This window comes from Rhinoderma darwinii, chromosome 7, assembly GCF_050947455.1.
Source record: "Rhinoderma darwinii isolate aRhiDar2 chromosome 7, aRhiDar2.hap1, whole genome shotgun sequence".
NCBI lineage: Eukaryota > Metazoa > Chordata > Amphibia > Anura > Rhinodermatidae > Rhinoderma > Rhinoderma darwinii.
In genome coordinates this window covers 144659210-144679801 of record NC_134693.1, presented here as the reverse complement: position 1 = coordinate 144679801, position 20592 = coordinate 144659210, and the positions used below count along the sequence as shown (strand labels likewise).

At 45.8% G+C, this 20592-nt stretch overlaps 1 protein-coding gene across 1 annotated transcript in view; it reads left to right on the top strand.

The window, feature by feature from the left end:
• Positions 1-20592, top strand: part of MST1R (macrophage stimulating 1 receptor) — a 101399-nt gene that overhangs the window by 55473 nt on the left and 25334 nt on the right. Inside the window, exons 5-7 of the mRNA XM_075831979.1 lie at positions 17-205; positions 289-411; positions 483-653. Of these exons, the coding sequence (XP_075688094.1) occupies positions 17-205; positions 289-411; positions 483-653 (483 nt within the window). The remainder of the gene's footprint in view (positions 1-16; positions 206-288; positions 412-482; positions 654-20592) is intronic.

The window sequence follows — 20592 nt, the reverse complement described above, 5'->3', positions numbered from 1 at the left end:
TTTGTTTCCGGTTCAGGTAAATGAATCCGCCTTAGTCACAGACCTCAGTTGTTGGGGTGTTCCGACACTGGTGACCCCACCGATAGATCGCCTGGATCTGTTTAATGGACGTATGAATGGGAGCCTCCTGACTGCCTTGTATGTCACCGTCCAGGAGAATCTCACCATTGGTCACCTTGGCACCTCGGATGGCAGACTGCTGCAGGTGCGGATATTACAGTCTGGTTTGGGGGGGGGGGGTACAATGTCCCGTCCGTGTTTTGCTGATTTCTTCCTTTCCTCCTATAGGTCATTCTGCAGCGTAACAGTAATCCTCTTTTTCTGTCCAACTTCTTCCTGAGCCGGAATGAGCCGGTGTCGCGCCAGGTCACCCGCATTGGTGACGACCTTCTTTTCGTCACTGGGAACCAGGTAGGTGGAGACGGTGCTGAAACTGATCCGAGTAATGGAGTAGCAGAGTCTCACTGTCCATCTCTCTGCAGGTGACCAAGGTCAGCGTCAATGGGCCCGGCTGCCGCCACCTCCTCAACTGCGACCGCTGCCTGCGGGCCCCTCGCTTCATGGGCTGCGGATGGTGTAACAATGGCTGCTCTCGAAAAGAGGACTGTCAAGGAGGGTGGAACGAGGACACCTGCCCGCCTATAATCACCGATGTAAGGAGCGTCTGTACATTATCACATTATTACAGCGCTGCCCGCCTATAATCACCGATGTAAGAAGAGTCCGTACATTATCACATTATTACAGCGCTGCCGCCTATAATCTCCGATGTAAGAAGAGTCCGTACATTATCACATTATTACAGCGCTGCCCCCTATAATCTCCGATGTAAGGAGCGTCTGTACATTATCACATTATTACAGCGCTGCCGCCTATAATCACCGATGTAAGGAGCGTCTGTACATTATCACATTATTACAGCGCTGCCGCCTATAATCTCCGATGTAAGGAGCGTCCGTACATTATCACATTATTACAGCGCTGCCGCCTATAATCACCGATGTAAGGAGCGTCCGTACATTATCACATTATTACAGCGCTGCCCCCTATAATCACCGATGTAAGGAGCGTCCGTACATTATCACATTATTACAGCGCTGCCGCCTATAATCTCCGATGTAAGGAGCGTCCGTACATTATCACATTATTACAGCGCTGCCCCCTATAATCTCCGATGTAAGGAGCGTCCGTACATTATCACATTATTACAGCGCGGCCCCCTATAATCACCGATGTAAGGAGCGTCTGTACATTATCACATTATTACAGCGCTGCCCCCTATAATCACTGATGTAAGGAGCGTCTGTACATTATCACATTATTACACCGCTGCCCCCTATAATCACCGATGTAAGGAGCGTCCGTACATTATCACATTATTACAGCGCTGCCGCCTATAATCTCCGATGTAAGGAGCGTCTGTACATTATCACATTATTACAGCGCTGCCGCCTATAATCACCGATGTAAGGAGCGTCCGTACATTATCACATTATTACAGCGCTGCCCCCTATAATCACCGATGTAAGGAGCGTCTGTACATTATCACATTATTACAGCGCGGCCCCCTATAATCACCGATGTAAGGAGCGTCTGTACATTATCACATTATTACAGCGCTGCCGCCTATAATCACCGATGTAAGGAGCGTCTGTACATTATCACATTATTACAGCGCTGCCCCCTATAATCACTGATGTAAGGAGCGTCTGTACATTATCACATTATTACAGCGCTGCCCCCTATAATCACCGATGTAAGGAGCGTCTGTACATTATCACATTATTACAGCGCTGCCCCCTATAATCTCCGATGTAAGGAGCGTCTGTACATTATCACATTATTACAGCGCTGCCCCCTATAATCACCGATGTAAGGAGCGTCCGTACATTATCACATTATTACACCGCTGCCCCCTATAATCACCGATGTAAGGAGCGTCTGTACATTATCACATTATTACAGCGCTGCCCCCTATAATCACCGATGTAAGGAGCGTCCGTACATTATCACATTATTACAGCGCTGCCCCCTATAATCACTGATGTAAGGAGCGTCTGTACATTATCACATTATTACAGCGCTGCCCCCTATAATCACCGATGTAAGGAGCGTCTGTACATTATCACATTATTACAGCGCTGCCCCCTATAATCACCGATGTAAGGAGCGTCCGTACATTATCACATTATTACACCGCTGCCCCCTATAATCACCGATGTAAGGAGCGTCTGTACATTATCACATTATTACAGCGCTGCCGCCTATAATCACCGATGTAAGGAGCGTCCGTACATTATCACATTATTACAGCGCTGCCCCCTATAATCACCGATGTAAGGAGTGTCTGTACATTATCACATTATTACAGCGCGGCCCCCTATAATCACCGATGTAAGGAGTGTCTGTACATTATCACATTATTACAGCGCGGCCCCCTATAATCACCGATGTAAGGAGCGTCCGTACATTATCACATTATTACAGCGCGGCCCCCTATAATCACCGATGTAAGGAGCGTCTGTACATTATCACATTATTACAGCGCTGCCCCCTATAATCACCGATGTAAGGAGCGTCCGTACATTATCACATTATTACACCGCTGCCCCCTATAATCACCGATGTAAGGAGCGTCTGTACATTATCACATTATTACACCGCTGCCCCCTATAATCACTGATGTAAGGAGCGTCTGTACATTATCACATTATTACAGCGCTGCCCCCTATAATCACTGATGTAAGGAGCGTCTGTACATTATCACATTATTACAGCGCGGCCCCCTATAATCACCGATGTAAGGAGCGTCTGTACATTATCACATTATTACAGCGCTGCCGCCTATAATCACCGATGTAAGGAGCGTCCGTACATTATCACATTATTACAGCGCTGCCCCCTATAATCTCCGATGTAAGGAGCGTCCCGTACATTATCACATTATTACAGCGCTGCCCCCTATAATCTCCGATGTAAGGAGCGTCTGTACATTATCACATTATTACAGCGCTGCCCCCTATAATCTCCGATGTAAGGAGCGTCCGTACATTATCACATTATTACACCGCGGCCCCCTATAATCACCGATGTAAGGAGCGTCTGTACATTATCACATTATTACACCGCTGCCCCCTATAATCTCCGATGTAAGGAGCGTCCGTACATTATCACATTATTACAGCGCTGCCCCCTATAATCACCGATGTAAGAAGCGTCCGTACATTATCACATTATTACACCGCTGCCCCCTATAATCACCGATGTAAGGAGCGTCCGTACATTATCACATTATAACAGCGCTGCCCCCTATAATCACCGATGTAAGGAGCGTCCGTACATTATCACATTATTACAGCGCTGCCGCCTATAATCTCCGATGTAAGGAGCGTCTGTACATTATCACATTATTACAGGGCTGCCCCCTATAATCACCGATGTAAGGAGCGTCCGTACATTATCACATTATTACACCGCTGCCCCCTATAATCACCGATGTAAGGAGCGTCCGTACATTATCACATTATTACAGCGCTGCCCCCTATAATCACCGATGTAAGGAGCGTCCGTACATTATCACATTATTACAGCGCTGCCCCCTATAATCACTGATGTAAGGAGCGTCCGTACATTATCACATTATTACAGCGCTGCCCCCTATAATCTCCGATGTAAGGAGCGTCTGTACATTATCACATTATTACAGCGCTGCCCCCTATAATCTCCGATGTAAGGAGCGTCCGTACATTATCACATTATTACAGCGCTGCCCCCTATAATCACTGATGTAAGGAGCGTCTGTACATTATCACATTATTACAGCGCTGCCCCCTATAATCACCGATGTAAGGAGCGTCTGTACATTATCACATTATTACAGCGCTGCCCCCTATAATCACCGATGTAAGGAGCGTCTGTACATTATCACATTATTACAGCGCTGCCCCCTATAATCACTGATGTAAGGAGCGTCCGTACATTATCACATTATTACAGCGCTGCCCCCTATAATCTCCGATGTAAGGAGCGTCCGTACATTATCACATTATTACAGCGCTGCCCCCTATAATCACTGATGTAAGGAGCGTCCGTACATTATCACATTATTACAGCGCTGCCCCCTATAATCTCCGATGTAAGGAGCGTCTGTACATTATCACATTATTACAGCGCTGCCGCCTATAATCACCGATGTAAGGAGCGTCTGTACATTATCACATTATTACAGCGCTGCCCCCTATAATCACCGATGTAAGGAGCGTCCGTACATTATCACATTATTACAGCGCTGCCCCCTATAATCACCGATGTAAGGAGCGTCTGTACATTATCACATTATTACACCGCTGCCCCCTATAATCACCGATGTAAGGAACGTCTGTACATTATCACATTATTACACCGCTGCCCCCTATAATCACCGATGTAAGGAGCGTCCGTACATTATCACATTATTACAGCGCTGCCCCCTATAATCACCGATGTAAGGAGCGTCCGTACATTATCACATTATTACAGCGCTGCCGCCTATAATCTCCGATGTAAGGAGCGTCTGTACATTATCACATTATTACAGCGCTGCCCCCTATAATCTCTGATGTAAGGAGCGTCCCGTACATTATCACATTATTACAGCGCTGCCGCCTATAATCACCGATGTAAGGAGCGTCTGTACATTATCACATTATTACAGCGCTGCCCCCTATAATCACCGATGTAAGGAGCGTCTGTACATTATCACATTATTACAGCGCTGCCCCCTATAATCACTGATGTAAGGAGCGTCCGTACATTATCACATTATTACAGCGCTGCCCCCTATAATCTCCGATGTAAGGAGCGTCCGTACATTATCACATTATTACAGCGCTGCCCCCTATAATCACTGATGTAAGGAGCGTCCGTACATTATCACATTATTACAGCGCTGCCCCCTATAATCTCCGATGTAAGGAGCGTCTGTACATTATCACATTATTACAGCGCTGCCGCCTATAATCACCGATGTAAGGAGCGTCTGTACATTATCACATTATTACAGCGCTGCCCCCTATAATCACCGATGTAAGGAGCGTCCGTACATTATCACATTATTACAGCGCTGCCCCCTATAATCACCGATGTAAGGAGCGTCTGTACATTATCACATTATTACACCGCTGCCCCCTATAATCACCGATGTAAGGAACGTCTGTACATTATCACATTATTACACCGCTGCCCCCTATAATCACCGATGTAAGGAGCGTCCGTACATTATCACATTATTACAGCGCTGCCCCCTATAATCACCGATGTAAGGAGCGTCCGTACATTATCACATTATTACAGCGCTGCCGCCTATAATCTCCGATGTAAGGAGCGTCTGTACATTATCACATTATTACAGGGCTGCCCCCTATAATCACCGATGTAAGGAGCGTCCGTACATTATCACATTATTACACCGCTGCCCCCTATAATCACCGATGTAAGGAGCGTCCGTACATTATCACATTATTACAGCGCTGCCCCCTATAATCACCGATGTAAGGAGCGTCCGTACATTATCACATTATTACAGCGCTGCCCCCTATAATCACTGATGTAAGGAGCGTCCGTACATTATCACATTATTACAGCGCTGCCCCCTATAATCTCCGATGTAAGGAGCGTCTGTACATTATCACATTATTACAGCGCTGCCCCCTATAATCTCCGATGTAAGGAGCGTCTGTACATTATCACATTATTACAGCGCTGCCCCCTATAATCACTGATGTAAGGAGCGTCCGTACATTATCACATTATTACAGCGCTGCCCCCTATAATCTCCGATGTAAGGAGCGTCTGTACATTATCACATTATTACAGCGCTGCCCCCTATAATCACCGATGTAAGGAGCGTCTGTACATTATCACATTATTACAGCGCTGCCCCCTATAATCTCCGATGTAAGGAGCGTCTGTACATTATCACATTATTACAGCGCTGCCCCCTATAATCACTGATGTAAGGAGCGTCTGTACATTATCACATTATTACAGCGCTGCCCCCTATAATCTCCGATGTAAGGAGCGTCTGTACATTATCACATTATTACAGCGCTGCCGCCTATAATCACCGATGTAAGGAGCGTCCGTACATTATCACATTATTACAGCGCTGCCCCCTATAATCACTGATGTAAGGAGCGTCCGTACATTATCACATTATTACAGCGCTGCCCCCTATAATCTCCGATGTAAGGAGCGTCCGTACATTATCACATTATTACAGCGCTGCCGCCTATAATCACCGATGTAAGGAGCGTCTGTACATTATCACATTATTACAGCGCTGCCCCCTATAATCACTGATGTAAGGAGCGTCCGTACATTATCACATTATTACAGCGCTGCCCCCTATAATCTCCGATGTAAGGAGCGTCCGTACATTATCACATTATTACAGCGCTGCCCCCTATAATCACCGATGTAAGGAGCGTCTGTACATTATCACATTATTACAGCGCTGCCCCCTATAATCACCGATGTAAGGAGCGTCCGTACATTATCACATTATTACAGCGCTGCCCCCTATAATCACCGATGTAAGGAGCGTCTGTACATTATCACATTATTACAGCGCTGCCGCCTATAATCTCCGATGTAAGGAGCGTCCGTACATTATCACATTATTACACCGCGGCCCCCTATAATCACCGATGTAAGGAGCGTCCGTACATTATCACATTATTACAGCGCGGCCCCCTATAATCACCGATGTAAGGAGCGTCTGTACATTATCACATTATTACAGCGCTGCCCCCTATAATCACCGATGTAAGGAGCGTCCGTACATTATCACATTATTACAGCGCTGCCCCCTATAATCTCCGATGTAAGGAGCGTCCGTACATTATCACATTATTACAGCGCTGCCCCCTATAATCACCGATGTAAGGAGCGTCCGTACATTATCACATTATTACAGCGCTGCCCCCTATAATCACCGATGTAAGGAGCGTCTGTACATTATCACATTATTACAGCGCTGCCCCCTATAATCTCCGATGTAAGGAGCGTCCGTACATTATCACATTATTACAGCGCTGCCGCCTATAATCACCGATGTAAGGAGCGTCTGTACATTATCACATTATTACAGCGCTGCCCCCTATAATCACCGATGTAAGGAGCGTCCGTACATTATCACATTATTACAGCGCTGCCGCCTATAATCACCGATGTAAGGAGCGTCTGTACATTATCACATTATTACAGCGCGGCCCCCTATAATCACCGATGTAAGGAGCGTCCGTACATTATCACATTATTACAGCGCTGCCGCCTATAATCACCGATGTAAGGAGCGTCTGTACATTATCACATTATTACAGCGCTGCCCCCTATAATCACCGATGTAAGGAGCGTCCGTACATTATCACATTATTACAGCGCTGCCCCCTATAATCACCGATGTAAGGAGCGTCCGTACATTATCACATTATTACAGCGCTGCCGCCTATAATCACCGATGTAAGGAGCGTCTGTACATTATCACATTATTACAGCGCTGCCCCCTATAATCTCCGATGTAAGGAGCGTCCGTACATTATCACATTATTACACCGCGGCCCCCTATAATCACCGATGTAAGGAGCGTCTGTACATTATCACATTATTACAGCGCTGCCGCCTATAATCACCGATGTAAGGAACGTCTGTACATTATCACATTATTACACCGCTGCCCCCTATAATCACCGATGTAAGGAGCGTCCGTACATTATCACATTATTACAGCGCGGCCCCCTATAATCACTGATGTAAGGAGCGTCTGTACATTATCACATTATTACAGCGCTGCCCCCTATAATCTCCGATGTAAGGAGCGTCCGTACATTATCACATTATTACAGCGCTGTCCCCTATAATCTCCGATGTAAGGAGCGTCCGTACATTATCACATTATTACACCGCTGCCCCCTATAATCACTGATGTAAGGAGCGTCTGTACATTATCACATTATTACAGCGCTGCCGCCTATAATCACCGATGTAAGGAGCGTCTGTACATTATCACATTATTACAGCGCTGCCGCCTATAATCACCGATGTAAGGAGCGTCCGTACATTATCACATTATTACAGGGCTGCCCCCTATAATCACCGATGTAAGGAGCGTCCGTACATTATCACATTATTACAGGGCTGCCCCCTATAATCACCGATGTAAGGAGTGTCTGTACATTATCACATTATTACAGCGCTGCCGCCTATAATCACCGATGTAAGGAGCGTCCGTACATTATCACATTATTACAGCGCTGCCGCCTATAATCACCGATGTAAGGAGCGTCTGTACATTATCACATTATTACAGCGCTGCCCCCTATAATCACCGATGTAAGGAGCGTCCGTACATTATCACATTATTACAGCGCTGCCCCCTATAATCACCGATGTAAGGAGCGTCTGTACATTATCACATTATTACAGCGCGGCCCCCTATAATCACCGATGTAAGGAGCGTCTGTACATTATCACATTATTACAGCGCTGCCCCCTATAATCACCGATGTAAGGAGCGTCTGTACATTATCACATTATTACAGCGCTGCCCCCTATAATCACCTATGTAAGGAGCGTCCGTACATTATCACATTATTACAGCGCTGCCGCCTATAATCACCGATGTAAGGAGCGTCCGTACATTATCACATTATTACAGCGCTGCCCCCTATAATCACCGATGTAAGGAGCGTCCGTACATTATCACATTATTACAGCGCTGCCGCCTATAATCTCCGATGTAAGGAGCGTCTGTACATTATCACATTATTACAGCGCTGCCCCCTATAATCACCGATGTAAGAAGAGTCCGTACATTATCACATTATTACAGCGCTGCCCCCTATAATCACCGATGTAAGGAGCGTCTGTACATTATCACATTATTACAGCGCTGCCCCCTATAATCTCCGATGTAAGGAGCGTCCGTACATTATCACATTATTACACCGCTGCCCCCTATAATCACCGATGTAAGGAGCGTCCCGTACATTATCACATTATTACAGCGCGGCCCCCTATAATCACCGATGTAAGGAGCGTCTGTACATTATCACATTATTACAGCGCTGCCCCCTATAATCACCGATGTAAGGAGCGTCCGTACATTATCACATTATTACAGCGCTGCCCCCTATAATCACTGATGTAAGGAGCGTCTGTACATTATCACATTATTACAGCGCTGCCCCCTATAATCACCGATGTAAGGAGCGTCCGTACATTATCACATTATTACAGCGCTGCCGCCTATAATCACTGATGTAAGGAGCGTCCGTACATTATCACATTATTACAGCGCGGCCCCCTATAATCACCGATGTAAGGAGCGTCCGTACATTATCACATTATTACAGCGCTGCCCCCTATAATCACCGATGTAAGGAGCGTCCGTACATTATCACATTATTACAGCGCTGCCCCCTATAATCACTGATGTAAGGAGCGTCTGTACATTATCACATTATTACACCGCTGCCCCCTATAATCACCGATGTAAGGAGCGTCTGTACATTATCACATTATTACAGCGCTGCCCCCTATAATCACCGATGTAAGGAGCGTCCGTACATTATCACATTATTACAGCGCTGCCCCCTATAATCACCGATGTAAGGAGCGTCCGTACATTATCACATTATTACACCGCTGCCCCCTATAATCACCGATGTAAGAAGCGTCTGTACATTATCACATTATTACAGCGCTGCCCCCTATAATCACCGATGTAAGGAGCGTCCGTACATTATCACATTATTACAGCGCTGCCCCCTATAATCACCGATGTAAGGAGCGTCTGTACATTATCACATTATTACAGCGCTGCCCCCTATAATCACCGATGTAAGGAGCGTCCGTACATTATCACATTATTACAGCGCTGCCGCCTATAATCACCGATGTAAGGAGCGTCTGTACATTATCACATTATTACAGCGCTGCCGCCTATAATCACCGATGTAAGGAGCGTCTGTACATTATCACATTATTACAGCGCTGCCCCCTATAATCACCGATGTAAGGAGCGTCTGTACATTATCACATTATTACAGCGCTGCCCCCTATAATCACCGATGTAAGGAGCGTCTGTACATTATCACATTATTACAGCGCGGCCCCCTATAATCACCGATGTAAGGAGCGTCCGTACATTATCACATTATTACAGCGCTGCCGCCTATAATCACCGATGTAAGGAGCGTCTGTACATTATCACATTATTACACCGCTGCCCCCTATAATCACCGATGTAAGGAGCGTCCGTACATTATCACATTATTACAGCGCTGCCCCCTATAATCACCGATGTAAGGAGCGTCTGTACATTATCACATTATTACAGCGCTGCCCCCTCTAATCACCGATGTAAGGAGCGTCCGTACATTATCACATTATTACAGCGCTGCCCCCTATAATCACCGATGTAAGGAGCGTCCGTACATTATCACATTATTACAGCGCTGCCGCCTATAATCTCCGATGTAAGGAGCGTCTGTACATTATCACATTATTACAGCGCTGCCCCCTATAATCACCGATGTAAGGAGCGTCCGTACATTATCACATTATTACAGCGCTGCCCCCTATAATCACCGATGTAAGGAGCGTCTGTACATTATCACATTATTACAGCGCTGCCCCCTATAATCACCGATGTAAGGAGCGTCTGTACATTATCACATTATTACAGCGCTGCCGCCTATAATCACCGATGTAAGGAGCGTCTGTACATTATCACATTATTACAGGGCTGCCCCCTATAATCACCGATGTAAGGAGCGTCCGTACATTATCACATTATTACAGCGCTGCCCCCTATAATCACCGATGTAAGGAGCGTCTGTACATTATCACATTATTACAGCGCTGCCCCCTATAATCACCGATGTAAGAAGCGTCCGTACATTATCACATTATTACAGCGCTGCCCCCTATAATCACCGATGTAAGAAGCGTCCGTACATTATCACATTATTACAGCGCTGCCGCCTATAATCACCGATGTAAGGAGCGTCTGTACATTATCACATTATTACAGGGCTGCCCCCTATAATCACCGATGTAAGGAGCGTCTGTACATTATCACATTATTACAGGGCTGCCCCCTATAATCACCGATGTAAGGAGCGTCTGTACATTATCACATTATTACAGCGCTGCCCCCTATAATCTCCGATGTAAGGAGCGTCTGTACATTATCACATTATTACAGCGCTGCCCCCTATAATCACCGATGTAAGGAGCGTCCGTACATTATCACATTATTACAGCGCTGCCCCCTATAATCACCGATGTAAGGAGCGTCCGTACATTATCACATTATTACAGCGCTGCCCCCTATAATCACCGATGTAAGGAGCGTCTGTACATTATCACATTATTACAGCGCGGCCCCCTATAATCACCGATGTAAGGAGCGTCTGTACATTATCACATTATTACAGCGCTGCCGCCTATAATCACCGATGTAAGGAGCGTCTGTACATTATCACATTATTACAGCGCTGCCGCCTATAATCACCGATGTAAGGAGCGTCCGTACATTATCACATTATTACAGCGCTGCCGCCTATAATCACCGATGTAAGGAGCGTCTGTACATTATCACATTATTACAGCGCTGCCCCCTATAATCACCGATGTAAGGAGCGTCTGTACATTATCACATTATTACAGCGCTGCCCCCTATAATCTCCGATGTAAGGAGCGTCTGTACATTATCACATTATTACAGCGCTGCCCCCTATAATCACCGATGTAAGGAGCGTCTGTACATTATCACATTATTACAGCGCTGCCCCCTATAATCTCCGATGTAAGGAGCGTCCGTACATTATCACATTATTACAGCGCTGCCCCCTATAATCACTGATGTAAGGAGCGTCTGTACATTATCACATTATTACAGCGCTGCCCCCTATAATCACCGATGTAAGGAGCGTCCGTACATTATCACATTATTACAGCGCTGCCCCCTATAATCTCCGATGTAAGGAGCGTCCGTACATTATCACATTATTACAGCGCTGCCGCCTATAATCACCGATGTAAGGAGCGTCTGTACATTATCACATTATTACAGCGCGGCCCCCTATAATCACCGATGTAAGGAGCGTCTGTACATTATCACATTATTACAGCGCTGCCGCCTATAATCACCGATGTAAGGAGCGTCTGTACATTATCACATTATTACACCGCTGCCCCCTATAATCACCGATGTAAGGAGCGTCTGTACATTATCACATTATTACAGCGCTGCCGCCTATAATCTCCGATGTAAGGAGCGTCCGTACATTATCACATTATTACACCGCTGCCCCCTATAATCACCGATGTAAGGAGCGTCTGTACATTATCACATTATTACAGCGCGGCCCCCTATAATCACCGATGTAAGGAGCGTCTGTACATTATCACATTATTACAGCGCTGCCCCCTATAATCACCGATGTAAGAAGAGTCCGTACATTATCACATTATTACAGCGCTGCCCCCTATAATCACCGATGTAAGGAGCGTCTGTACATTATCACATTATTACAGCGCTGCCCCCTATAATCACTGATGTAAGGAGCGTCCGTACATTATCACATTATTACAGCGCTGCCCCCTATAATCTCCGATGTAAGGAGCGTCTGTACATTATCACATTATTACAGCGCTGCCCCCTATAATCTCCGATGTAAGGAGCGTCCGTACATTATCACATTATTACAGCGCTGCCCCCTATAATCTCCGATGTAAGGAGCGTCCGTACATTATCACATTATTACAGCGCTGCCCCCTATAATCTCCGATGTAAGGAGCGTCCGTACATTATCACATTATTACACCGCTGCCGCCTATAATCACCGATGTAAGGAGCGTCTGTACATTATCACATTATTACAGCGCTGCCGCCTATAATCACCGATGTAAGGAGCGTCTGTACATTATCACATTATTACAGCGCTGCCGCCTATAATCACCGATGTAAGGAGCGTCTGTACATTATCACATTATTACACCGCTGCCCCCTATAATCACCGATGTAAGGAGCGTCTGTACATTATCACATTATTACAGCGCTGCCCCCTATAATCTCCGATGTAAGGAGCGTCCGTACATTATCACATTATTACAGCGCTGCCGCCTATAATCACCGATGTAAGGAGCGTCCGTACATTATCACATTATTACAGCGCTGCCCCCTATAATCACCGATGTAAGGAGCGTCTGTACATTATCACATTATTACAGCGCTGCCCCCTATAATCACCGATGTAAGGAGCGTCTGTACATTATCACATTATTACAGCGCGGCCCCCTATAATCTCCGATGTAAGGAGCGTCCGTACATTATCACATTATTACAGCGCTGCCGCCTATAATCACCGATGTAAGGAGCGTCCGTACATTATCACATTATTACAGCGCTGCCCCCTATAATCACCGATGTAAGGAGCGTCTGTACATTATCACATTATTACAGCGCTGCCCCCTATAATCACCGATGTAAGGAGCGTCCGTACATTATCACATTATTACAGCGCTGCCCCCTATAATCACCGATGTAAGGAGCGTCCGTACATTATCACATTATTACAGCGCTGCCGCCTATAATCTCCGATGTAAGGAGCGTCTGTACATTATCACATTATTACAGCGCTGCCCCCTATAATCACCGATGTAAGGAGCGTCTGTACATTATCACATTATTACAGCGCTGCCCCCTATAATCACCGATGTAAGGAGCGTCTGTACATTATCACATTATTACAGCGCTGCCGCCTATAATCACCGATGTAAGGAGCGTCTGTACATTATCACATTATTACAGCGCTGCCCCCTATAATCACCGATGTAAGGAGCGTCCGTACATTATCACATTATTACAGCGCTGCCCCCTATAATCACCGATGTAAGAAGCGTCCGTACATTATCACATTATTACAGCGCTGCCGCCTATAATCACCGATGTAAGGAGCGTCTGTACATTATCACATTATTACAGGGCTGCCCCCTATAATCACCGATGTAAGGAGCGTCTGTATATTATCACATTATTACACCGCGGCCCCCTATAATCACCGATGTAAGGAGCGTCTGTACATTATCACATTATTACACCGCTGCCCCCTATAATCACCGATGTAAGGAGCGTCTGTACATTATCACATTATTACAGCGCTGCCCCCTATAATCACCGATGTAAGGAGCGTCCGTACATTATCACATTATTACAGCGCTGCCCCCTATAATCACCGATGTAAGGAGCGTCTGTACATTATCACATTATTACAGCGCTGCCCCCTATAATCACCGATGTAAGGAGCGTCTGTACATTATCACATTATTACAGCGCTGCCGCCTATAATCACTGATGTAAGGAGCGTCCGTACATTATCACATTATTACAGCGCTGTCCCCTATAATCTCCGATGTAAGGAGCGTCCGTACATTATCACATTATTACAGCGCGGCCCCCTATAATCACCGATGTAAGGAGCGTCTGTACATTATCACATTATTACAGCGCTGCCCCCTATAATCACCGATGTAAGGAGCGTCTGTACATTATCACATTATTACAGCGCTGCCGCCTATAATCACCGATGTAAGGAGCGTCCGTACATTATCACATTATTACAGCGCTGCCCCCTATAATCACTGATGTAAGGAGCGTCTGTACATTATCACATTATTACAGCGCTGCCCCCTATAATCACCGATGTAAGGAGCGTCTGTACATTATCACATTATTACAGGGCTGCCCCCTATAATCACCGATGTAAGGAGCGTCTGTATATTATCACATTATTACACCGCGGCCCCCTATAATCACCGATGTAAGGAGCGTCTGTACATTATCACATTATTACACCGCTGCCCCCTATAATCACCGATGTAAGGAGCGTCTGTACATTATCACATTATTACAGCGCTGCCCCCTATAATCACCGATGTAAGGAGCGTCCGTACATTATCACATTATTACAGCGCTGCCCCCTATAATCACCGATGTAAGGAGCGTCTGTACATTATCACATTATTACAGCGCTGCCCCCTATAATCACCGATGTAAGGAGCGTCCGTACATTATCACATTATTACACCGCTGCCCCCTATAATCACCGATGTAAGGAGCGTCCGTACATTATCACATTATTACACCGCTGCCCCCTATAATCACCGATGTAAGGAGCGTCTGTACATTATCACATTATTACAGCGCTGCCCCCTATAATCACCGATGTAACGAGCGTCCGTACATTATCACATTATTACAGCGCTGCCGCCTATAATCACTGATGTAAGGAGCGTCCGTACATTATCACATTATTACAGCGCTGTCCCCTATAATCTCCGATGTAAGGAGCGTCCGTACATTATCACATTATTACACCGCTGCCCGCCTATAATCACTGATGTAAGGAGCGTCTGTACATTATCACATTATTACAGCGCTGCCCCCTATAATCACCGATGTAAGGAGCGTCCGTACATTATCACATTATTACAGCGCTGCCGCCTATAATCACCGATGTAAGGAGCGTCCGTACATTATCACATTATTACAGCGCTGCCCCCTATAATCACTGATGTAAGGAGCGTCCGTACATTATCACATTATTACAGCGCTGCCCCCTATAATCACCGATGTAAGGAGCGTCTGTACATTATCACATTATTACAGCGCTGCCCCCTATAATCACCGATGTAAGGAGCGTCTGTACATTATCACATTATTACAGCGCTGCCCCCTATAATCTCCGATGTAAGGAGCGTCCGTACATTATCACATTATTACAGCGCTGCCGCCTATAATCACCGATGTAAGGAGCGTCTGTACATTATCACATTATTACAGGGCTGCCCCCTATAATCACCGATGTAAGGAGCGTCCGTACATTATCACATTATTACAGCGCTGCCCCCTATAATCACCGATGTAAGGAGCGTCCGTACATTATCACATTATTACAGCGCTGCCCCCTATAATCACTGATGTAAGGAGCGTCTGTACATTATCACATTATTACAGCGCTGCCCCCTATAATCACCGATGTAAGGAGCGTCTGTACATTATCACATTATTACAGCGCTGCCCCCTATAATCACCGATGTAAGGAGCGTCTGTACATTATCACATTATTACAGCGCTGCCCCCTATAATCACCGATGTAAGGAGCGTCTGTACATTATCACATTATTACAGCGCGGCCCCCTATAATCACCGATGTAAGGAGCGTCCGTACATTATCACATTATTACAGCGCTGCCGCCTATAATCACCGATGTAAGGAGCGTCTGTACATTATCACATTATTACAGGGCTGCCCCCTATAATCACCGATGTAAGGAGCGTCCGTACATTATCACATTATTACAGGGCTGCCCCCTATAATCACCGATGTAAGGAGCGTCTGTACATTATCACATTATTACACCGCTGCCCCCTATAATCACCGATGTAAGGAGCGTCCGTACATTATCACATTATTACAGCGCTGCCCCCTATAATCACCGATGTAAGGAGCGTCCGTACATTATCACATTATTACAGCGCTGCCCCCTATAATCACTGATGTAAGGAGCGTCCGTACATTATCACATTATTACAGCGCTGCCCCCTATAATCTCCGATGTAAGGAGCGTCCGTACATTATCACATTATTACAGCGCTGCCCCCTATAATCACTGATGTAAGGAGCGTCTGTACATTATCACATTATTACAGCGCGGCCCCCTATAATCACTGATGTAAGGAGCGTCCGTACATTATCACATTATTACAGCGCTGCCCCCTATAATCACCGATGTAAGGAGCGTCCGTACATTATCACATTATTACAGCGCTGCCGCCTATAATCTCCGATGTAAGGAGCGTCTGTACATTATCACATTATTACAGCGCTGCCCCCTATAATCACCGATGTAAGGAGCGTCCGTACATTATCACATTATTACAGCGCTGCCGCCTATAATCTCCGATGTAAGGAGCGTCTGTACATTATCACATTATTACAGCGCTGCCCCCTATAATCACCGATGTAAGGAGCGTCCGTACATTATCACATTATTACAGCGCTGCCCCCTATAATCACCGATGTAAGGAGCGTCTGTACATTATCACATTATTACAGCGCTTCCCCCTATAATCACCGATGTAAGGAGCGTCTGTACATTATCACATTATTACAGCGCTGCCCCCTATAATCACCGATGTAAGGAGCGTCCGTACATTATCACATTATTACAGCGCTGCCCCCTATAATCACCGATGTAAGGAGCGTCCGTACATTATCACATTATTACAGCGCTGCCCCCTATAATCACCGATGTAAGGAGCGTCCGTACATTATCACATTATTACAGCGCTGCCCCCTATAATCACCGATGTAAGGAGCGTCTGTACATTATCACATTATTACAGCGCTGCCCCCTATAATCACCGATGTAAGGAGCGTCCGTACATTATCACATTATTACACCGCTGCCCCCTATAATCACCGATGTAAGGAGCGTCCGTACATTATCACATTATTACACCGCTGCCCCCTATAATCACCGATGTAAGGAGCGTCTGTACATTATCACATTATTACAGCGCTGCCCCCTATAATCACCGATGTAACGAGCGTCCGTACATTATCACATTATTACAGCGCTGCCGCCTATAATCACTGATGTAAGGAGCGTCCGTACATTATCACATTATTACAGCGCTGTCCCCTATAATCTCCGATGTAAGGAGCGTCCGTACATTATCACATTATTACACCGCTGCCCCCTATAATCACTGATGTAAGGAGCGTCTGTACATTATCACATTATTACAGCGCTGCCCCCTATAATCACCGATGTAAGGAGCGTCCGTACATTATCACATTATTACAGCGCTGCCGCCTATAATCACCGATGTAAGGAGCGTCCGTACATTATCACATTATTACAGCGCTGCCCCCTATAATCACCGATGTAAGGAGCGTCCGTACATTATCACATTATTACAGCGCTGCCCCCTATAATCACTGATGTAAGGAGCGTCTGTACATTATCACATTATTACAGCGCTGCCCCCTATAATCTCCGATGTAAGGAGCGTCCGTACATTATCACATTATTACAGCGCTGCCCCCTATAATCACTGATGTAAGGAGCGTCTGTACATTATCACATTATTACAGCGCGGCCCCCTATAATCACTGATGTAAGGAGCGTCCGTACATTATCACATTATTACAGCGCTGCCCCCTATAATCACCGATGTAAGGAGCGTCCGTACATTATCACATTATTACAGCGCTGCCCCCTATAATCACCGATGTAAGGAGCGTCCGTACATTATCACATTATTACAGCGCTGCCCCCTATAATCACTGATGTAAGGAGCGTCTGTACATTATCACATTATTACAGCGCTGCCCCCTATAATCTCCGATGTAAGGAGCGTCCGTACATTATCACATTATTACAGCGCTGCCCCCTATAATCACTGATGTAAGGAGCGTCTGTACATTATCACATTATTACAGCGCGGCCCCCTATAATCACTGATGTAAGGAGCGTCCGTACATTATCACATTATTACAGCGCTGCCCCCTATAATCACCGATGTAAGGAGCGTCCGTACATTATCACATTATTACAGCGCTGCCGCCTATAATCTCCGATGTAAGGAGCGTCTGTACATTATCACATTATTACAGCGCTGCCCCCTATAATCACCGATGTAAGGAGCGTCCGTACATTATCACATTATTACAGCGCTGCCGCCTATAATCTCCGATGTAAGGAGCGTCTGTACATTATCACATTATTACAGCGCTGCCCCCTATAATCACCGATGTAAGGAGCGTCCGTACATTATCACATTATTACAGCGCTGCCCCCTATAATCACCGATGTAAGGAGCGTCTGTACATTATCACATTATTACAGCGCTTCCCCCTATAATCACCGATGTAAGGAGCGTCTGTACATTATCACATTATTACAGCGCTGCCCCCTATAATCACCGATGTAAGGAGCGTCCGTACATTATCACATTATTACAGCGCTGCCCCCTATAATCACCGATGTAAGGAGCGTCCGTACATTATCACATTATTACAGCGCTGCCCCCTATAATCACCGATGTAAGGAGCGTCCGTACATTATCACATTATTACAGCGCTGCCCCCTATAATCACCGATGTAAGGAGCGTCTGTACATTATCACATTATTACAGCGCTGCCCCCTATAATCACCGATGTAAGGAGCGTCCGTACATTATCACATTATTACACCGCTGCCCCCTATAATCACCGATGTAAGGAGCGTCCGTACATTATCACATTATTACACCGCTGCCCCCTATAATCACCGATGTAAGGAGCGTCTGTACATTATCACATTATTACAGCGCTGCCCCCTATAATCACCGATGTAACGAGCGTCCGTACATTATCACATTATTACAGCGCTGCCCCCTATAATCACCGATGTAAGGAGCGTCCGTACATTATCACATTATTACAGCGCTGCCCCCTATAATCACCGATGTAAGGAGCGTCTGTACATTATCACATTATTACAGCGCTGCCGCCTATAATCACTGATGTAAGGAGCGTCCGTACATTATCACATTATTACAGCGCTGTCCCCTATAATCTCCGATGTAAGGAGCGTCCGTACATTATCACATTATTACACCGCTGCCCCCTATAATCACTGATGTAAGGAGCGTCTGTACATTATCACATTATTACAGCGCTGCCCCCTATAATCACCGATGTAAGGAGCGTCCGTACATTATCACATTATTACAGCGCTGCCGCCTATAATCACCGATGTAAGGAGCGTCCGTACATTATCACATTATTACAGCGCTGCCCCCTATAATCACTGATGTAAGGAGCGTCCGTACATTATCACATTATTACAGCGCTGCCCCCTATAATCACCGATGTAAGGAGCGTCTGTACATTATCACATTATTACAGCGCTGCCCCCTATAATCACCGATGTAAGGAGCGTCTGTACATTATCACATTATTACAGCGCTGCCCCCTATAATCTCCGATGTAAGGAGCGTCCGTACATTATCACATTATTACAGCGCTGCCGCCTATAATCACCGATGTAAGGAGCGTCTGTACATTATCACATTATTACAGGGCTGCCCCCTATAATCACCGATGTAAGGAGCGTCCGTACATTATCACATTATTACAGCGCTGCCGCCTATAATCACCGATGTAAGGAGCGTCTGTACATTATCACATTATTACAGGGCTGCCCCCTATAATCACCGATGTAAGGAGCGTCTGTACATTATCACATTATTACAGCGCTGCCGCCTATAATCTCCGATGTAAGGAGCGTCTGTACATTATCACATTATTACAGCGCTGCCGCCTATAATCACCGATGTAAGGAGCGTCTGTACATTATCACATTATTACACCGCGGCCCCCTATAATCACCGATGTAAGGAGCGTCCGTACATTATCACATTATTACAGCGCTGCCGCCTATAATCACCGATGTAAGGAGCGTCTGTACATTATCACATTATTACAGCGCTG